The 18,820-nt window shown below is 31.7% G+C and overlaps 3 protein-coding genes across 3 annotated transcripts; 2 read left to right on the plus strand and 1 right to left on the minus strand.

Annotated features, from left to right (window-relative positions):
• Positions 1–295: 295 nt before the first annotated feature.
• Positions 296–6,641, plus strand: LOC149900182 (uncharacterized). Its single transcript, XM_090112995.1, has 7 exons — positions 296–1,191; positions 1,421–1,893; positions 1,967–2,887; positions 3,246–4,618; positions 4,702–4,902; positions 6,178–6,261; positions 6,431–6,641. Exons 1-7 carry the CDS (start codon positions 404–406, stop codon positions 6,569–6,571), a joined length of 3,981 nt encoding a protein of 1,326 aa, XP_089969121.1. The 5' UTR covers positions 296–403; the 3' UTR covers positions 6,572–6,641.
• Positions 6,642–6,731: 90 nt separating this feature from the next.
• RpS6 (ribosomal protein S6) lies at positions 6,732–9,705 on the minus strand. Its single transcript, XM_090112997.1, has 6 exons — positions 9,621–9,705; positions 9,087–9,291; positions 8,782–8,927; positions 8,081–8,251; positions 7,132–7,278; positions 6,732–6,855 (listed from the first exon to the last, which is right to left on the minus strand). The coding sequence occupies exons 1-6, from the start codon at positions 9,624–9,626 to the stop codon at positions 6,769–6,771; spliced, it is 762 nt and encodes a 253-aa protein (XP_089969123.1). The 5' UTR covers positions 9,627–9,705; the 3' UTR covers positions 6,732–6,768.
• Positions 9,706–12,208: 2,503 nt separating this feature from the next.
• Positions 12,209–17,920, plus strand: betaggt-I (geranylgeranyl transferase type-1 subunit beta). Its single transcript, XM_090113177.1, has 5 exons — positions 12,209–12,526; positions 12,728–12,855; positions 14,202–14,375; positions 15,032–15,195; positions 15,471–17,920. Exons 1-5 carry the CDS (start codon positions 12,420–12,422, stop codon positions 15,951–15,953), a joined length of 1,056 nt encoding a protein of 351 aa, XP_089969303.1. The 5' UTR covers positions 12,209–12,419; the 3' UTR covers positions 15,954–17,920.
• The last annotated feature ends 900 nt before the right edge of the window (positions 17,921–18,820 follow it).

Below are 18,820 nucleotides of genomic sequence, written 5' to 3' on the forward strand. Positions count from 1 at the left end.
GTAAAATTATTATTTGTATACAAAATTAAATAAGCCAAATAATCTACAGAAAATCTGTAAAACGATGTTTTATCTTTTTGTTTGTTTTCGGGAACAAGTTTTACAGCGTTTTAATATCACAAGACAGCATTTTTTTACTAAAATATGAAACCCCTTTTGACGTATTGCATGACACTAGAATCGCTATGGCACTAGCGGAGGAACGTATTCGTTTTTGATTTCGTATTTTCTTTGACAAGGTCGATGAATGATTGACATGCTCCATCTGTATTTTATTTTGTAATCTAAGCCTAACATTTATCACGTCAAGATGCATAAAAATTTTTCAATAATACCCTCTTATACGTTAGAAAATTTCAGATTGATAAGTCTTCGTGTAAATTTTTAAAAGAAAGTTACAAATATGGCTATTAATTCATTAGAAAGCGGATACGACGATTCACCAACAAAGTCGGTAGATTCTAGCAGTTGGCGGTTAAACTCCGTTTCGAAGAAATCGAGTCCATGTGTTAATGGAAGTTTAAAGAGTGGTTCAAGTTATCGCAGTAAACAACAATTAAAAAGCCTGGTGATATCCCCATATCTCAATGGCGATAAGGTGAAATTACATTCTAGGGTTACAGAGAAAAAAATGGTTCATAAAAAAACAACAGATTTCGTATCTTCATTTCCGTTAGCGGCTAGCATATATAAAGCAAATTCAGATGAATTTAAAATACCCAAGCGGAAGCACAAGAAAGTAAAAAAATCTGTGCTTACCCTTCCCAACGATCTTACTTTGCCCCAAGCATGTACTGTAAGCGATATGAATGACTCGGAGTATAATGAGACTAAGAATATAAGGAAGCCTAAACCTAAAAAGAAAAGAAACATTAAAAAATTTCCTGTTGATAAAAATATTGAAATTTATGATAGAGATGCAAGATATTGTTCTCAATTAAACATAAATTTAGACAGCAGTTCAACCGATATGTTTAAACATTTAACGGGTGATGGATCTAGAGTAATAAAAAAATCTAAAACAAATACATATGGGAGAAACCAGGTTGTAGATAATGATGTTTGGGCTGTACTAAGGAATATAAATAAGATCCAGTTCATTCCGTCACCGCCGATGTCCATAAATAGCATAGCACCGTTGAGAAATAAAAACAAATCCAAAAGAAGGTCAAACGATCGAAAGGATACGAGGTAAGAGAATATAACACTTACATTACCTAACAATTTTGGTCTAATCAACATTGTAGTTTCCAAAATATTATGTTTATGAGACGCTTCTATTTGATTGTATTTCAAATTGCAATATTAACATTTATTATTCTTCACACTTTCACACGTGAACAGAATAATTAAATTCATCTTCTTCAATCCATCATACTTAAAGCTTCGCGAAACTATTCTTATTTTTCTGTCGTTATAGATTTATTGAAACTTGCCGTACTGAAGAATTTGCGTATATATCTTATGATAGCAATTCTATAAACAGTTGCTCTCGCTCAACTAGTTACGATCGTATAACAGTAATTGGAAGGCAAGATGAGGTTAAAGAAACATGTACTAAAATACAAGACGAAAACAGTAAAGTTACAAAAAAAGGGTTTATAACGAACCAAAAAAGACAAAGGCCGTCACGTATTTCTTCCAATAATAACAAAATTCATGCTTTAAATGATAAACAGGACAGTAATGTTAAAGTAAAAACATTAGATGATGATAAACATCATGGCAAATGTTCCGCTAAAAATATTTCAAATAACAAAGACGATAATGTTTTAAACGTTGGATGTGAGGATAATAAATCTATGGCATTAGCTACTATTTCTATAAATACAGATTCATATGGTGATACTAACACAAAATCTAATTTTTTGAAAACCATATCACTAAAAACTGGTAAGTGTTTGTATTGTGAGTATAAATAAAGCGTTGTGTTAATTAAAAGTTAACTTCAATGTTAAAATTTCAGTGCCTGAAAAATCAAGTTTAACATCTATGAAAGGACGTCAGGATCAAGTGAATGGAATAACTAGAGTCGTTGTAAGTAAAGGTAAAGACATAGACAAAGGGAAACAGCAAACTGTAATAAGAAAGCCAAGGCTGGTTACCACTATGCCCAGTTCTTCAGGTGTACCTAAATTATCACAAGCAGATATAAAAAGGCGGCTTGCAAACATGAAGTTTCCTATAGTCGTTACTGGCAAAGACCAAATGAGCTCTTATATTAAAGTTCCATATAGTGAACCACTTCAGTTTTCTGGCCTGGACAACCAAATTTGGCCATTTATGATCAAATGGCTTCCAAAAACAAATGCCCAAAACGAAAGTATAAATAAACGTTCATCAACTAACGGAAATACGGCAAAACGGAATTTATATAAATCGCCTGAACGGAATGTTTCCGTTGATCGACTTCCTATAATGATGATGAACAATGGTGATCGAAATTGCATAAAGCAAAACAATTGTGTTAAAGAAATTTCCATTAAGCCTAGATTAGTAAAAGATGGTGCTTCTGATCTTGATCCACGTGCTTCAAATAAAGTAAGACCAATGCACCAATATAAAGACAAGATGCTCAATATTATATGTAATAAACCATTTTATCACGACACTGTACAACGTTCCATGGACAACGACGCCAAAGATACTAAGCTAAGCGAATTTAATAAAAGTATCAAATATTTTGAAAATCAAATCAATGCTCAGAAGTTGATTAAGCAAAAAAACAAATCAGTTTCGATTCCGTCTGAAAGTGTTGCAGTAAATCGTCTCAAGCCAGGAAACATGTGGGCGAAAGCAAAGAGGGCTAGTGATTTTATAGAGAATGTAATAAGAAAGATCAAGTGTGGTATTTATTATGACGAGGAATACCACAGGTTTACTAAAAGTAAGTCATACAATTATGTCGTTACATAGGTTTTAAAAAGCTTCCAATAAAAACAATTTGGAAATACCGAAGTTTCTAAAAAAGGGATACGAACTCTTTGGAAAGAATTTATTCGTTGCAGTACATACATAATATACTTATTTGATCAGCTACTATCGGCGTTGACCCAAACATAATAGTGGTAGAATGTAAATATTTAAATATTTCTAGGGAAGTTAAAGTTCAATCCTGATTAATGCGTTCCGATTTAGTTAGGAATTTGTGTGAATTATTTATTAATTTGGAGTTAAAAATAACAAATAAACATTTTTACAATAATATCTAATACAGGCTACAACAAAATGGTTTGTTTTTTCAGAAGTGGATGCTGAAGACAGGTACACACAAACGGATTGTGTTGGTCTTACTGATATTGAAGAAGGCAAAGCAAAAAGAGATACAACGGACGTCATTGAGGAGACTTTTGATACAAAAATTATTCCAGGATTTGAAGATACATGGCAAGATTTGCAATTAGAATCAATAACTAAGAATCAAATTGCCGTTAAGCATTGTATTACTAATATTGTTGTTCATTTTGATATCGCTTTCCCTTACGATAGTACATGCACACTGCAACAGAAGCAATCTTTATCGTGTATTCCAATTGAGATTACTAGCAGCCAAACTAAAATATACAAATATAAGACTTCAATCACGAATGCTATGCTGCCTGCAGAAATATGTACCATATTACCCAAAATGTTAACCAATATTTTTGATGCTAATCCAAAGACAGCATTTCCAAATATTGTGGAAAAGATCGAGTATTCGCTACCTACAATAGCAGAAGTACAGCATCGTGGTAATTGCGAGCGCTCTTTAAATATTTTTTCACCATACAATTTGTTACCACGAGCGGTTGATTTAAGAAATGGAAAAATTTCTTCTAATAAACTTGTGCGAGAAAAGGTCGATATCAAACAAGATAATTTTACTTCCTATAAATATTCTTCTTTCTACAATCTCTTACCAAAAATAAACACATGCTTCTGGTGGGGTAATTATATTAATTATATACCTCGAGTAGATTTCAAAGTTATCGATAAAATAATAACAAAAAGGGAAGGTAATTGTGACCCAAATAAATGTATGGCGTTGCTTCCATATGTGCCGCCGAAATTTAATTTTGGTGGTGAGAATACTTTAAATAATTCCGAAACTAAATTACCATATGTAGAAAATCCTCGTATTTATTTTGATAGAGGTATATTTGATAACTTTACATTGCTACAGTTTGGAAATCAAATTGTAATTGAGTTACGAAACAATCCTTTGGAGGAAGATTCATTTGTAACAAAGAAAAAGGAGAGAGATATAATACACGATAATGTACAAAACAATAATTTAGATAACAATAACGCTTTAGTGCCATACAAAGCTAGTCCTCCGTCATCTAATGTCTACAAGTTGGATAGTTATAAGGATGAGATAAAAGATTTTCAGCAACTTTTGATACCACACAAAGTTCAAAGTAAAGTGATATTTGATAACGTGAAAAGAAAAAGAAGTTATATTAGGCTCAATAAGAAATGCAAATCAACATCGAGCATATCTAACTATAAAAAAAGCACATCCTTGCAAAAAATTGCAAATTTGGATGAATTCTTTCAAGCTCTTGGCTTATCTAAAGATATGGGGAGCGTTATTGATGGAAATGTTGAAAGGAAAGTGTTATCTTCAATCATAGAGGTGTGTACCTACAAAACTTATTAACTTTTACGTAACTAAGTGATTACTTTATGATTTGATAATTGTTTATATGATTTTTCAAGATGAAAGCTTGGACCTCTGATATTACATCGAGACAGGCATTGTTAGTTCTGTTACTTGCAAATAAAAAAGAAACATCAAATCTTATCCGTTTCCGAACAGTTCTACTTCAGGGGATTGCAATGAATAGAATAACTAAAGCATCTGAATTGGATATGGAGATAGAAGTTATCGAGAGAGAATCTCTAAGTAAATTACCACAGGTAAGTATACGTAATATTTAGGTAGAATAGCAAGTCTAGATAGAGCTCGTTTACCAATCTATCCAGTCCGCGAACGAATTACGTATTTGGTAAAATCTCTGGTTTGGCAAACCGTTATATAAATAATTATAAAAAACCATCGAGATAGTATGTACTACGTAAAAAACCTCTTTTTAATTTATTTAAATCCTCGAAGTAACTCAATTTATTATTATTATGACAATTATATCGTGTTATGATCGAGATTGGCACTGATTATTTAAAATAATGAAATGTACTATTTAGTGTCCTTTAACAAATTAAGTAAGGAAAAGTGTAGATAGGTTACCGGCACAAAAACGGCTCACTATCCTATATCCTACCTACTAATATTATAAATGCGAAAGTTTGTTAGGATAGATGTGTATGTGTGTGTTTGTTACTCTTTCACGCAAATACTACTGAACCGATTGCAATGAAATTAAGCACACATATAGAGGGTAACTTGGATTAATACATAGGATAGGTTTTATCCCGGAACTATGCGGGTTTTTCTTTGAAAACGAGTGCGGAAAGCTAGTTTCACATACGATTAGACGTCAAAGTGAGATGGCATGATTATGGTGAGCGAAAGAGACATGATGTATAATGTGGCTGTAAAAGTGAAACCATTTAACTATATGTGAGTGAATCACTAATGACCAGTGTTGCCCGTTGTCCTTAAGTTTTATAAAAATAAAAATCGTAGACAGAGAATCCAATAGACACCGGCAATGCGTGTCGCAGAAAGAGATAAAAAAAGAATACGTCACAATATTTAGGGTTACCGTGTGAGGGAAAATTTACCCCGCAATTTGTAAGATACAAATCTCTCAATATTATTCACATAACATAAGTGGATAATAATGAGATATCCACATTACAACCTTACATGTTTATACTTTTATACTAATATTATAAAGAGGAAATGTTTGTAATTATGTATGTATGTATGGTTTTCACGCATAAACTACTGGACCGATTTCAAAAATTCTTACACCATTAGAAAGCTGCATCTTCACTGAGCAACATAGGCTTTATTGCATTTTCAAAAAAAATTAGAGATCCTTACCAAAAATGCAATAATGTATCGTTAATAAAAATTCTGTCATCGCGTGCGCTGCGGAATCGATTGAAAATAGATCAAATAAATGTTGGTTTCTCTGTCTACGATAAAAATATTCGAATCCGAAAATAACGTCCTATAATTTTCGAAGATGTTTCTAAAACAATTATAACGTTAAATATTTCTTTCAGTGTGAAGGTATTTCATATTTACCGGCTTCGATTGAAAATCAAGATAACCTGTTAGAGGAGCTATGTTGGATAGCAAAAACTACAGTAAGAATATTATAAATTAATATTACTTGGGCGTGATTTATGATCAATATAATATTTATAGTATATTCCTTAAAATAAATAATGGCTTGGAATTTACAATTTGAAACTTTCATTCTATAAATGAAATAGAGATAAACTTTATCAATATTGATTGATGACTTCTTTGCAGGCTTCAGACTACCAAAGACCTTTCGATAAATCTTCAGAGCGTTTGCTGAAGTCCTTGCTATGCAAGCGAAAAAAACTAAATCCTTCATATCTACGTGTTATGGCGAGATATGTAGGACTTGGCCTACTTAACGCTAAGTAAATGAAATTTCGTCATAAATTGTGATTGTCTGTGCTATATTTTGGTTATGAATTATTTTTTACATTTGTTTGTGTGAAATATGCTTGTGTAAATCGTTTTATCTTTGGATTGATATTAAATTATATTATTTAGTTTTGGTTTTAATTGAGCAATGAAACAATTTTAGAAGTTTTTTTACAACTTTATTTTAAGACATTTCACTTCTGTGGTGCACTCGTACTTGAGCTCTTGGAATCGCGAATTGAAGCTGAACGTCTACGTTTGATCTCCTCTTGACGACGTACCTATAACAAACATTTTTATTATTATTACCAGATTAAAACGAACCAAGCTATTTGGCTTAAAATATGTTGAATCGTTTCTTCAATAAAATTGTGGCTGATTTAATACCTTTACCTACATTAATGGTAAGAAAAGGGGTAAGACACAGCAATTTTTCTTACAACTGAATATGATCACTATAAATTATTATAGTTATATGATACCAGTTGTTATTACTATTTTCCAACAACCCAAAACCTAATTAAACTTGATATATTTACTAGATTCAATAGAAGTACCTTAGATTCCTTCTTCCTTTGAGCCAAAAGCTTGGCATATTCAGCCTCGGAGGACTTGCGTTTCGCCAGGCGTTTCTTTTTCAGGGCCAATCGGTGGCGTCTGCGCTGCAGCACTACAGGGGTGACTAGCCTTTGGATCTTGGGAGCCTAGCGGATAAAAAATAAAAATAAAATATGGTTACGAGAAAGAAATCAAGCTTGATGATTGAAAAATAAAATTCTGACTGAAATTATATTAAAATGTGTTGGTAAGCGCATACCTCGAGAACGGCTGAACCAATTTCGATAATTCTTTTTTTATTATATTCCTTGAAGTACGAGGACCGCTAGTTATAATTAATTATGGAGAGTTATTTAAATTCTCTGACAACTATATTAAATTTTATTTTATAAATACATTTCTAGATAAATAGATAACAGTGGAAAATGTTGCAAAGCAAAGTAATATAAGTGCTGAAGTTTTAATGTCTTGCTCACTGTAAAAGTAGACAGGCATAAGTCTGAATCTTCTGCTCGGAGCTAATTTATTTTACCCTGGTTTTCATTTCAACCAAGTTATTGAACCTGATTAAAGTCATAATCAACCCAGGGGGAGTAACTGAAGGTATATTTTGATGAAAAAATTTTTTAATAAATATTCTATTGAAGTGTAATTTTAATAATTTACTTTGAAAATGCCTAAATCTGAATGATTAATAAATTTGAGGAATTTAACTTCTATAAATTCATGCTTCAGTTAAATTTATATGAACAAACAACCAGAACTAGATTTATATGAATACAAACATAATAAAAATATTATAATAATATTCATTATCAATTATATTTACTATAGAGGTTTTTTTTGAATTGTGTTGCACCCGATTTTCAAGTATTTATATAGTAAGACAAGAAAATTTTAATATTGAGTATTAAATTTAAAAAAAGATATAAATCAAAGAGAACTTACCTTATACCTGGGTTTGGCATTTTCCTTGCCCTCCTTAGCGGGGAGCAGACGTTTGACGACATAGCGACGTACGTCATCTTGTTTGGTCAAGTTGAAGAGCTTGCGGATCTTGGACGCTCTCTTGGGTCCGAGACGACGGGGCACATTGCCGTCTGTAAGTCCAGGAATTTCCTATAAACATTGTATAAATATTTGAGTTTACTTTCAATTACATATAACGTGAATCATGTAAAAAGAACGCTGGATGAAAGTGATGGGGTGTGGTTTGGCATGTATCGAGTTTAGCACGAAAGTTATTTGCTGCTTATTTTATTTTTGAAGTAGGCTCTCGAGTCGTGGCTTCGCAACTACATATTTGTTATTCTTATACCACCCCATAACACCAAATAGACCAATAAATCGCCAATGCGCAGCTTAAGCGTCAGCGTTCTTTTCACATGACGCGACCTATAACCTGGATACAATGTTGTTTTGTGTCAGGATTGTTTTGTACGATCCTAAAAATGGAACATCACTACTGGAAATAAAGTAGCAATACACCTTAGGAACTTTTAATTTCCCCTGCCGCATATAATTACCTAGATTTGCAGATCTAGGAAACAGTAAGAACAGGGTTTCATTCATCAAGACATGCTCAGAAACTTTAATGTGTTTCTACAATTATTATAAGAAGTATTTTTTGAAATAAAAATCAAACTTACTTGAGCACCCTTGCGCACAATAACAAGGGCCAACACCGATAAGTTGGCGTCTACAATGCAACCACGCACTGATTTACGTTTTCTTTCACCATCACGACGAGGTCTGTAGCAAGAGTGGCCCTTGGACATCAACAAACGAACACGGCCTAAAATTAAATAAAAGCCCGTATTTTAGAAACGGCAAACAGTTCTGAATAAGTTGGCACCTAACCTCAAAATAGTTTAATTTTGTTATTAATCAAATAAAAATTACAAAGTGCGAAATTTTCATATCGAAGAAAAAATATATATTTTCGTGTACTTACTGTTGGTGAGGACACCTTGTTTCATCGGGAAACCCTGTTTGTCGTTGCCACCGGCAACACGTAGAATATAACCCTTCCATTCATCGCCTAGCTGGTCAGCTTCAACTTCAGCGCCCATACGCTTCTCGTAGAAAATACGGAGCTTGTGCTCATCCACAACTTCGAATAATTTCTGGCATCCCGTTGCCGGGTAGGATACGTTCAACTAAAAACAACGAAACAAGGTTATTTTGAACCACATTTTAGACTGTTTATGTTGCGAAGTCGTTATGGTAGTTTGTACAAATGAAATCAGAATCGATCATGAATCGATTTTACAGTAGTACTATACTTGGAAATTAACTTAGAAAACTCAAGGCATGAGAATCGTTCTTTTTCAGCACTTTCATTTTATCACACTTTATCAAACGTATCACAGCACATTATGAATTAAATCACACATTTATCTGTAGACAAATTATTATTGATGATCACTCATTGAATATTTTACTTATCCATCATTTTATATAATAAATAAAAACATTTTGTAAGAACCTTCATGACTACGGCTAGCTCCTTCGAACGTCAGCCATGAAAAAGGACCATCGACAATGTAAAATTAAGATCAACAACAACTATGAACTATCATATTTTTTTTACTACATGTAACACTTTACTATAGACAAAGTTTATTCATGCACGATAATACACTAATTACCTATTTTATAGCTGAAGAGTTTGTTTGTTTGTTTGAACGCGCTAATCTCAAGGACCAGGAAGGTCCAATTTCAAAAATTCTTTCAGTGTTGGATTATTGGATAGCCCATTTATCGAGGAAGTCTATAGGATATATTTCATCACGCTAAGACAACAGAACCGGGGCCACGGGAGTGAAACCGCGGAGCACAGCTAGTTTAAATTTCAGATTTCATATTACTTATTAAAGCACGTAAAATAAATGACGGAGTAATAGCAATAGCACGTATAGTACATAAAGGAGCATTAGCATTTAAATTCAAACTCAAACTCAAACTGAAACATTTATTTATTCAATTAGACTTCTTCCAGAAGCACTTTTGAATCGTCATTACATTCTTTAAATTTACCACCGATTCGGAAAGCAGTATCTATGGAGAAGAACCGGCAAGAAACTCCATAGTTGCTCTTTTAAAGTCATGTCCATATACAATATAATTTTACATTACATGTTACTTACATCTAACTACATAATATTATATATTATCATAATATGCCAAAGAACTGTCCTGTTATTCTTACGCGACAACCCTCCATGGATTTTCATCTTCCATATATTCCTTAATGCTGTAGTAGGCTCTCTGAACTAATACATTTTTTAAATAAGTTTTAAATTTAACACTACTAAACTCTTTAATACTATGAGGAATTCTATTGTAAAAACGTATACCTTGGCCCATAAATGAATTTTTAACTTTAGCTAACCTATAAAATGGCATTTCAATTTTATTTCTATTCCTTGTGTCTATCTCCTACTTTTGTGTATTAATTCAGATCATCAATCTAACTATACTTTACATTCAGTTCCAATCCTGTAAACTTTTGTTTAAAATAGAAAAAAATATAAGATATATTGTGTTAATAAATGGAAAATCGGGATACCTTTCTGTTTGCAATAAGTTATTATGACGATTATGTACATATATTTATATTTATATTTGTTATAATATAGTATGACCGGTCATCCACATTTATAGGAATCTATCTTGGAATGTATCGGCTATGGGCATCCGATATCCGATATCGGATCGGATAATGTGAAAACGCTCTTACGTGTGTCTATAGTTGTAAAAAACCCGTTAGCTACCGTTATTTAACTAAATTTTTGGTTAGCTACCCATAAAGTGCGGTAAATAACGGTTAGTTATCCGACTGCGACCTATAAAAATGGTACTGTGTTTTGTTTTTTGTAAGTCACTTAACGTAAACTAAACACAATTTAAGTATCTAAAATATTTACTACAAACCTATACCTATAATAATAGACCGCACTCTCAGTGGAGTTTCGTTTGCAAAAATAGCGGACCTAAATCTGACTTCTGATATATATTGTATAGATTCCAGACATCCTATAGACAGATGTTGCCCACCAGTTTTGTGGTCCCCCTCCCCCCACTCCGGTAATTAGGTAAATATGACATACAAAGAAAAAAATAAAAATTTCCAAATCATGCCGAGTGGGATATCAAATGAAAGATCTTATTGAGTAGATCACGAATATATAGCATACTATAACATTTCTTACACTTTCTCTAAGATTTTTTAGAAAATTTACGAAAATGCTCCATTTTTGAGTTAACTTTAAATCCCTATAGATTGAAATCGGCTAGCTGGCAATTGGCATCACCGCGTAACACGCAACGCGCATTTCAAGCCACTAGCGCCATCTAATGGTGCTTATTAACCGTAAAAAGCAAAAAAAAAAACGGTTAATTAACCGTTAATAACGAAAAATGCATTTTTAACCGCACGGTTAAAATAGTTAATAACCGGCTTTACATCTATGCGTGTGTCGCTCACGGTGATATCTGACAAAAACTTATGCCCGCTCATGCAATTGAGGGTTTGCGTATTCATCCGAATATTCCTGGCCAGCATTAGCAAAGAGTTCAATCAACTTTGAAACACGCAATGTTGTCCGCAACATGCGGAAAACCAAGAAGCTTATATCTAATACATTGGAGATTGCACTATGACCATTAACTTGTAACAAGAAAATATGACGTTGAATGACGCCTGTATGTTTTATTATGAATTATCTCTTTCACACCTAACTTGGCAAGTTGGTGTGAAAGGGATAAAAAAACATACAGGCGTCATTCAAGGTCATATTTTCTTGTTACAAGTTAATGGTCATAGTGCAATCTCCAGTGTATTAGATATAAGCTTCTTGCGGAAAACGATTTCTCAACGTATTGTTGATGATTCATAAAAAATATCGGCTACAGATCAGAGTAAACATTAAAGATATGTTGGTTTGTTTTTACATACAATCACAATGGTCCTGGCAACACTGATTATCTATGGAAAATAAGTGACAGTGACATTTGATACTTTTGACAGGTGCAAGTATGCACTATGCTACTACTTGTCATTTGGACTGCGATTAATTCTGTAACTTGAATCTTATTGCAAAACCTTTAAATGAAATTTAGTCCTCTAAATCCATTCATTTACATTTTTTACTTCGACGTGTGGTGTACAGTCATTGATTCAAAGTATTTTGGATTTTATTTATTTACCTATTTGATAAAAATCAAGTGTTAACTATTTTTCTTTTTACGTAAAATTTATGTTTAATAAAAAATTGTTTCCAAAATGAATAACGAAGATCATAGAATATTGGCTCACAGGCAACATGTTAAATACTTTATGCGATTTTTAAATATTTTACCCTCATCATTATCATCTCATGATACAACAAGGTAAACTTTGCTATAAACACAACTTTTGATAAACAAAGTATTTAAGCTTCATAAATTAATTTGTTAATTTATTAAATTAATATTAAAAATAAAATAATTCGATTGATAATTTGATCTATTATGATTCGTAAATAAATAACCTTCGCTTTTTTGAATTTATATATATCTTGTTACAATATAAATATTTAATAATTTTTTCAGGGTTACTATAGCATACTTTTCCGTATCTGGTCTAGATGTCTTGGGCTCCATTTCATCAATATCTATAGAACTTCAGAGAAGGATAGTAGATTGGTTATATCAATTGCAAGTCCATCCAGACAAGGATAGTAAGTAAAAATTATTGAACATTTAAAACTTTCAATAATTTTATCTTAATTACCATTTACTATATTTATCTTAATAAGCTCTTTAATTTTTTTTTATTACTTGCTAACCCTAACCATTCCAGGCATTAAATTTAATGTTAGGCATTCGATTTTATGTTGCAATTTAACCCATTGACCACCGAGCGCCCCGATCGGGGCGCGACACAATAGATTATCTATTGTGTCTGTGATTCCGGGGACTGATGGATTAATTAAATGTTCCTTTATTCAAACTAGAATAATTCTAGTTTGAATTATTCAAACTCAAACATTTATTCACTATTAAGATTTCTATTAGAAGCATTTCTTATTCCCATTACCATTTTACCACCGATTTCGATAGCAGTGTCTACGGAGAAGAACCAACAAATAACTCCTTTATTCTAACATTCTGTTTGTCTTCAATATCTTGTATTATCATTTTTCTGTAATACTCTGTATAATAACTAAATATGGGTACTTTTTAAATTTCATTTTACTCTTTTTGGTTATAGATACAATTTGGTCTAACGGTAATGTAGGATATTATTTATCAGTTACCATTTTATGGTTAATTCAAAGGTATTTATATGTTTTATTGTATAGGATTTATTAAAAAAAAATCCTAATTTGTAAAAGGATTTGAGGCTGGGTATCTCAGCAGCAGTTATCTCCTACGCTTAAGAAATTTTGTGTAAATAATCATAAGGCCACAAGATTAGTTTTATTATTTTATAGAGCAAACATACGTGAGGCTATAAGTTCACTTAAATAGTAGCTACTTGTTATGTCAATCTAATATTTGCATATTTGATAAGACAGTTATAATGTAGTTAAACATTAGCATATCTAACTATTAAATTTCACATTAACTGCTTTTAAAAGGGAAGTATGACTAATTATGTATTGATGAGAAAGTTAAATGACATGTAGTCAAATTAACATGGCTTTACTGTTTTACACAATGTTAAAATTAATCATAGTTTATTATTACATTCATTAATAACAGTACCCTAATAAGATGACCGTGGAGCACAGCTAGTTTTAAATAATCGGTCAAGAGTGATTCAAGGACTTGCGTCCTATCTATATTAGTCTATACTAATATTATAAAGAGGAAAGGTTTGTATGTATGTATGTATGGTTTTCACGCATAACCTACTGGACCGATTTTAATGAAATTTGGCACAGATAATCTTTAGACCTTGAGAAAGAACATAGGCTACCTTTTATTGCGAAATATGTACCATGGGCGAAGCCGGGGCGGACCGCTAGTATTTCATAAATGTAATGAGTAGGTATGTGCATAATTTTATTACGTATTTTAGCTGGTGACATGTCCGCATGTGGCTTCCAAGGATCATCGACGGTGAACATCGATTTGAGTTCTGAGAACAAGATGTACCGTTGCGGTCACCTTGCGATGACGTACACGGGTCTCTGCGTGCTGTTGGCATTGGGAGACGACCTCTCGAGGCTTAATCGTAAAGCAATAGTGGAAGGTTTGTTTATTTTAAGTGTCTGATTTAAATAGACGTATTAATATTAACGATCTGAATAAAAAAATAGCAGCGAACATTCTAATGTCCGATATTTAAAAAAAATAGCGCGTGTGCCGAGCGACACGTGTCAAAAGTGAAACTTCTTTGGCAAGATTCAATGATATCAAAATCGTCGCCTTACTCCATGTTGTGTCGGTATTACCATGACACGAACTTTAAATTTTACTCTCAACGCGCCTAAAGAAGTTTCTCTTAAAAAAATAGTATTGTAGTAAATATGCATTGATTAACTAATGACTTGATGATACAATAAACTTTTATAATTCGATTGAGATATTTCACGTAAGCTCTAAGTAGTTCATTAATTTCGTAACAATAGCGGGCGCATTCGTGCATGTCGGATAAAAAATATCTAATTGTGTCAAAATTAATCTTAAAAACTTAGAAATCTAATATTATAAAAACTCTGTGTATATATTATTATTGACCTTGCAACAAAGATATTATCAAAAGACGTTTTCAGACAAAAGCAAAAAAAGAACCTTTAAATAATATATTTATCTTTAAAAATTATAATTATTAAATTTAAATAATTTTTGTTTGTTTGATATTATCTATAAAATAAAAAGTATTAATATAGTTCCTTTTATTTTCAGGTGTAAAAGCCTTGCAAACAAAGGAAGGTAACTTCTCAGCAACACTTTCAGGCTGTGAATCTGATATGCGATTTGTGTATTGTGCCGCGTGTATTAGCTATATACTCAATGATTGGTCTGGCTTCAACATAAAGAGGGCTACAGATTATATTATAAAATCAATAGTGAGTATGTTTTATTCATGAATAAAACATCATTCATAACAACTGCTAGAACTAGTTGTCGTATGTTATTTGTATTTTATAAGGAATAAATAAAAATATTGCAAGTTAACGAGTTAGCAAACAATGAAATTGCGCCCTTAGAGGTATACCTATCAAAATCTATGGAATATTTCTTGTTGTTAAATAGAATGAATGTCTTTGTTTTGAAAATATTTTAAATTTTACTTATACCTTTACTTAACAATAACTTAAATCAACATATCAATTCTTTTCAGGGTTATGATTATGGAATTGCCCAATGTCCGGAGCTGGAATCTCACGGAGGAACCACATTTTGTGCTCTAGCAACACTTAGCTTAACTAATCAGTTGGACCAACTAAGTGAAGAGCAAATAGAAGGTCTAAGAAGGTGGTTATTGATGCGCCAAATAGACGGTTTCCAGGGCAGACCGAACAAACCAGTTGACACCTGCTACAGTTTTTGGGTCGGAGCATCTTTAAAGATTTTGGACTCCTTGAATCTGTCTAACTTTTCCAATAATAGAAATTATGTTTATGAAACTCAGGATTGTGTGGTTGGCGGCTTTTCAAAATGGCCGGACACTTGTACCGACCCAATGCATACATATCTAGGTTTGGCTGGCTTGAGTCTTATTGGCGAAAGTGGATTGTTAGAAATAGTACCCACATTGAATATAACGAAACGTGCTCACGATCATTTGAAATCACTACACGAACAATGGGCGGGAGGATCATAGCTTTAAATAATTTTAAATATACACGAAGTTTGTCCCAGTGTTGCCATATCAAAAATTGTTACATTAATTTTGGCGGCGTCGATTCGCTTTCAATGAAAATTTTGCCTGAAGTTGTTGTATTGCCACCGTTGCTGTTATATTTTGCGTGAGTTGTTAGTACTTAAAAAGTTTAGGTAATTAGGTGCTAAATCAATATGAATAAGTGTTATATGATAAATTTTTTAATGTGAAACAACGACATTGTAATTTTATTCTATTTTTAGAAAGCGGGAGTTTCGAGTAGATAAGGTTTTAAAATGGATTTAATCGTGATAATCCATTTGTGTCAATTGCATCGATCTTATTTTAAAACTTTAGCTAATAGCTTATTCACAAACGAACTCCTGATTGGAGAGGTTTCCGATGTTTTTTTTTCAGTTTTTATCATTATCGACAAATTAACTCGCTTTTTATATAAATAGAGTAAAATAGATATGAATAATAAATTATGCATTTTGTATGGTGCCATTTTTGTTTTAATGGCAAAATTTTCGATAGTTAGGTATTTATTGCACAAATTTTAATTGTAAATTTATATTTTTGGTAAAGAGGAAGATACACACAGAAAATATAGAAAAACGCACAGGGTGAATTCAATTACTATTTAGAATATTGTTTTAAGTAAAGATTTCATGATTGATTGAATATTTACTTTATTTGCTAAGCCGATTTCAACTGCTTTGTTTTATAAACATAAATTGATAAAAGCCAAACTAATAGTTGATAATTAAATTACAGTTTTGATAAAATAGTAATGTATTCTACTACAAAGTGATAATATACCTATGCTTCAGTTATCCGCTAAAGTTGGTGGAGGAGATGGCATTTTAATGGATTAAAACAGTAACTGAAATTTAGCTTAGTCAGTTGCTACGCGAAGTAATTCAGATCCATTTGTAAGTTTTTAACACCTAAGAGGATGTAACGATTTGGGAGTTTTAATATGATAAAGTTAGGTTCAAAACAGGATATGTTCCAAATTTTTCAACAAAAACCAAAAATAATGGGTTGAATAATGTACACAAGAAGCCACGATCTTGATTAAAATCCGATTTTGTTCGTTCTCTTTTCGCTTTTATGTATTCTCTTGAGCATGTTTAAGTTCTTGGTTTTCAAATTAATGGTTAAGTCATATTATGTATTAGATTTTTTATTATTACAGTGATGTGGAACACACGTCATTTTACAATTAACAAGTTCATATTTTAAAACAGTGGTGCTTTCTAAAGCCTGAATTCTTGATACAACAACTAGAATTTCAATAGCCGATTAATTCATGAGTATTTATATGTATGTAGTTAAAATTGAATACTCGTCATATACTTAAATAACAGAATAGAAAATAACAATAATTCCTATCATGAGTGCTTTTATTTAGTTGTGGAAATAGTCACTGCTAGTCTTTAACTCTGATAATTTAGCTGTATAAAACAATAAAACATTTTATATCTTAGAAACATTTCTACGAACAATTTTAATTTTATCTCTATCAGTAAGTTTAGCTATAAAATTCTGTTCTGTCCAATTATATCAAAAATCTTAATGCGCTTTGATTCAAGTTGTTATAAAAAAATAGTGCAGTATTATATAATATCTCTTCTAAATTTTTATTTATTTTAGCGTTTTAAAATTAACATGGAAAAACCATCCAGTCATTATATTATTAGGTACATACTAATGTATTTTTATTGTTTCCGCATTCGAAAATATAGAAATAGATTTTAACATATATAATTTTAATAAAGAGGCGGAAAATTGTTTTCAAGTTACATATTATTACCGTAGGTAGAGTTGTTTGAAAAAATATTAAAAAAACATGTTTTTTTACTTTAATCTTTCTATTAATTTGCATTCAGCAATTAAAATAATTTTGTAAATTATATTAATACTTAATTTTAGATATATCTACATAATATAACATTGTGAACCAATTTTTTTGTAGATAAATTAAAATAAATTATCATAAAAAACGGTTTATTATTTACAACTTCCGCAACTTAGCGTAATTTTACTGTTATTGGTACCATCAAATTAATTTTATATTAATTTTATGTTTATCATTTGCACGAATCTAAAACGATTATATAATATTATTTACTTTAAAAAAAATACGTGTGGCACTCGAGGGCTGCCGCGGTAAAGCTATTGAATAGCATCGCATCGCTGTGCCGGTTGGAGTGGGGGGTGTTAGGTTTTTTCGTTACGGAATTTTTACATTCAATCGCCGCGCTCAAAGTCTGAGATAAAAGCTTTGCAATAGCTTAAAAACAAATTCAAATAATAATTAGTAGTTAGTTACTTCCTAAAAAATTATAGTACGTAAGTACGAAGCACGACGCGTTACCTTCTTTAGTTTGAATTGAGTAATGACGTGTGCTTCGATTTTTTTTGTAGAGGCGCTAAATTAATTATTAAGAATATAAGAAATTAGTTTAGGTACTATACGTATGTGAATAAAATCAGTGTATCTAAATAAAGTTGAAACATCTCATAAACACCAAGCACTCACTAAATACGATGTACCTATATGAATAAAAAAAGCTACAGTTTAAATCCTATGCTATGAAACTTAGTACATCAATTTAAGATTTAGAAATTATTATTTTTATTCAATAATTTCTAAAGCTTATGTGAACTCTGGTACATAAGCTAAATCATTGCCCGCAGTGCCCAGTATCGTCAAAATCCGTTTAGTGGTTCTCGAGTGAAAGAGTAAAGTCTACCATAGGTACTAGATACATTTACATGGAATACATCAAATGCTGTAGTCGCTGTATGCAAGAGTATATTATAAAGCGTATGCACTTTTTATTTAAAAACAAATATAA

The sequence above is a fragment of the Colias eurytheme genome, chromosome 19 (genome assembly GCF_061535395.1).
Source record: "Colias eurytheme isolate Ceu_HAF_F1 chromosome 19, ilColEury1 Martin Lab GWU primary, whole genome shotgun sequence".
Classification (NCBI taxonomy): domain Eukaryota; kingdom Metazoa; phylum Arthropoda; class Insecta; order Lepidoptera; family Pieridae; genus Colias; species Colias eurytheme.

What these genes read in the sequence shown, in the direction of transcription:
- LOC149900182 (XM_090112995.1), top strand. Translation starts at nt 404, where the DNA reads ATGGCTATTAATTCATTAGAAAGCGGATACGACGATTCACCAACAAAG. An exon ending in ATACCACAGGTTTACTAAAA is followed by an intron (nt 2,888 to 3,245) that starts GTAAGTCATACA and finishes TTGTTTTTTCAG; the next exon opens with AAGTGGATGCTGAAGACAGG. An exon ending in GTTGGATAGCAAAAACTACA is followed by an intron (nt 6,262 to 6,430) that starts GTAAGAATATTA and finishes ACTTCTTTGCAG; the next exon opens with GCTTCAGACTACCAAAGACC.
- RpS6 (XM_090112997.1), bottom strand. An exon ending in ACAAGGTGTCCTCACCAACA is followed by an intron (nt 8,928 to 9,086) that starts GTAAGTACACGA and finishes ATTTAATTTTAG; the next exon opens with GCCGTGTTCGTTTGTTGATG. An exon ending in ATGCCAAACCCAGGTATAAG is followed by an intron (nt 7,279 to 8,080) that starts GTAAGTTCTCTT and finishes TTTATCCGCTAG; the next exon opens with GCTCCCAAGATCCAAAGGCT.
- betaggt-I (XM_090113177.1), top strand. Translation starts at nt 12,420, where the DNA reads ATGAATAACGAAGATCATAGAATATTGGCTCACAGGCAACATGTTAAA. An exon ending in AGTCCATCCAGACAAGGATA is followed by an intron (nt 12,856 to 14,201) that starts GTAAGTAAAAAT and finishes TACGTATTTTAG; the next exon opens with CTGGTGACATGTCCGCATGT. An exon ending in TCGTAAAGCAATAGTGGAAG is followed by an intron (nt 14,376 to 15,031) that starts GTTTGTTTATTT and finishes TTTTATTTTCAG; the next exon opens with GTGTAAAAGCCTTGCAAACA.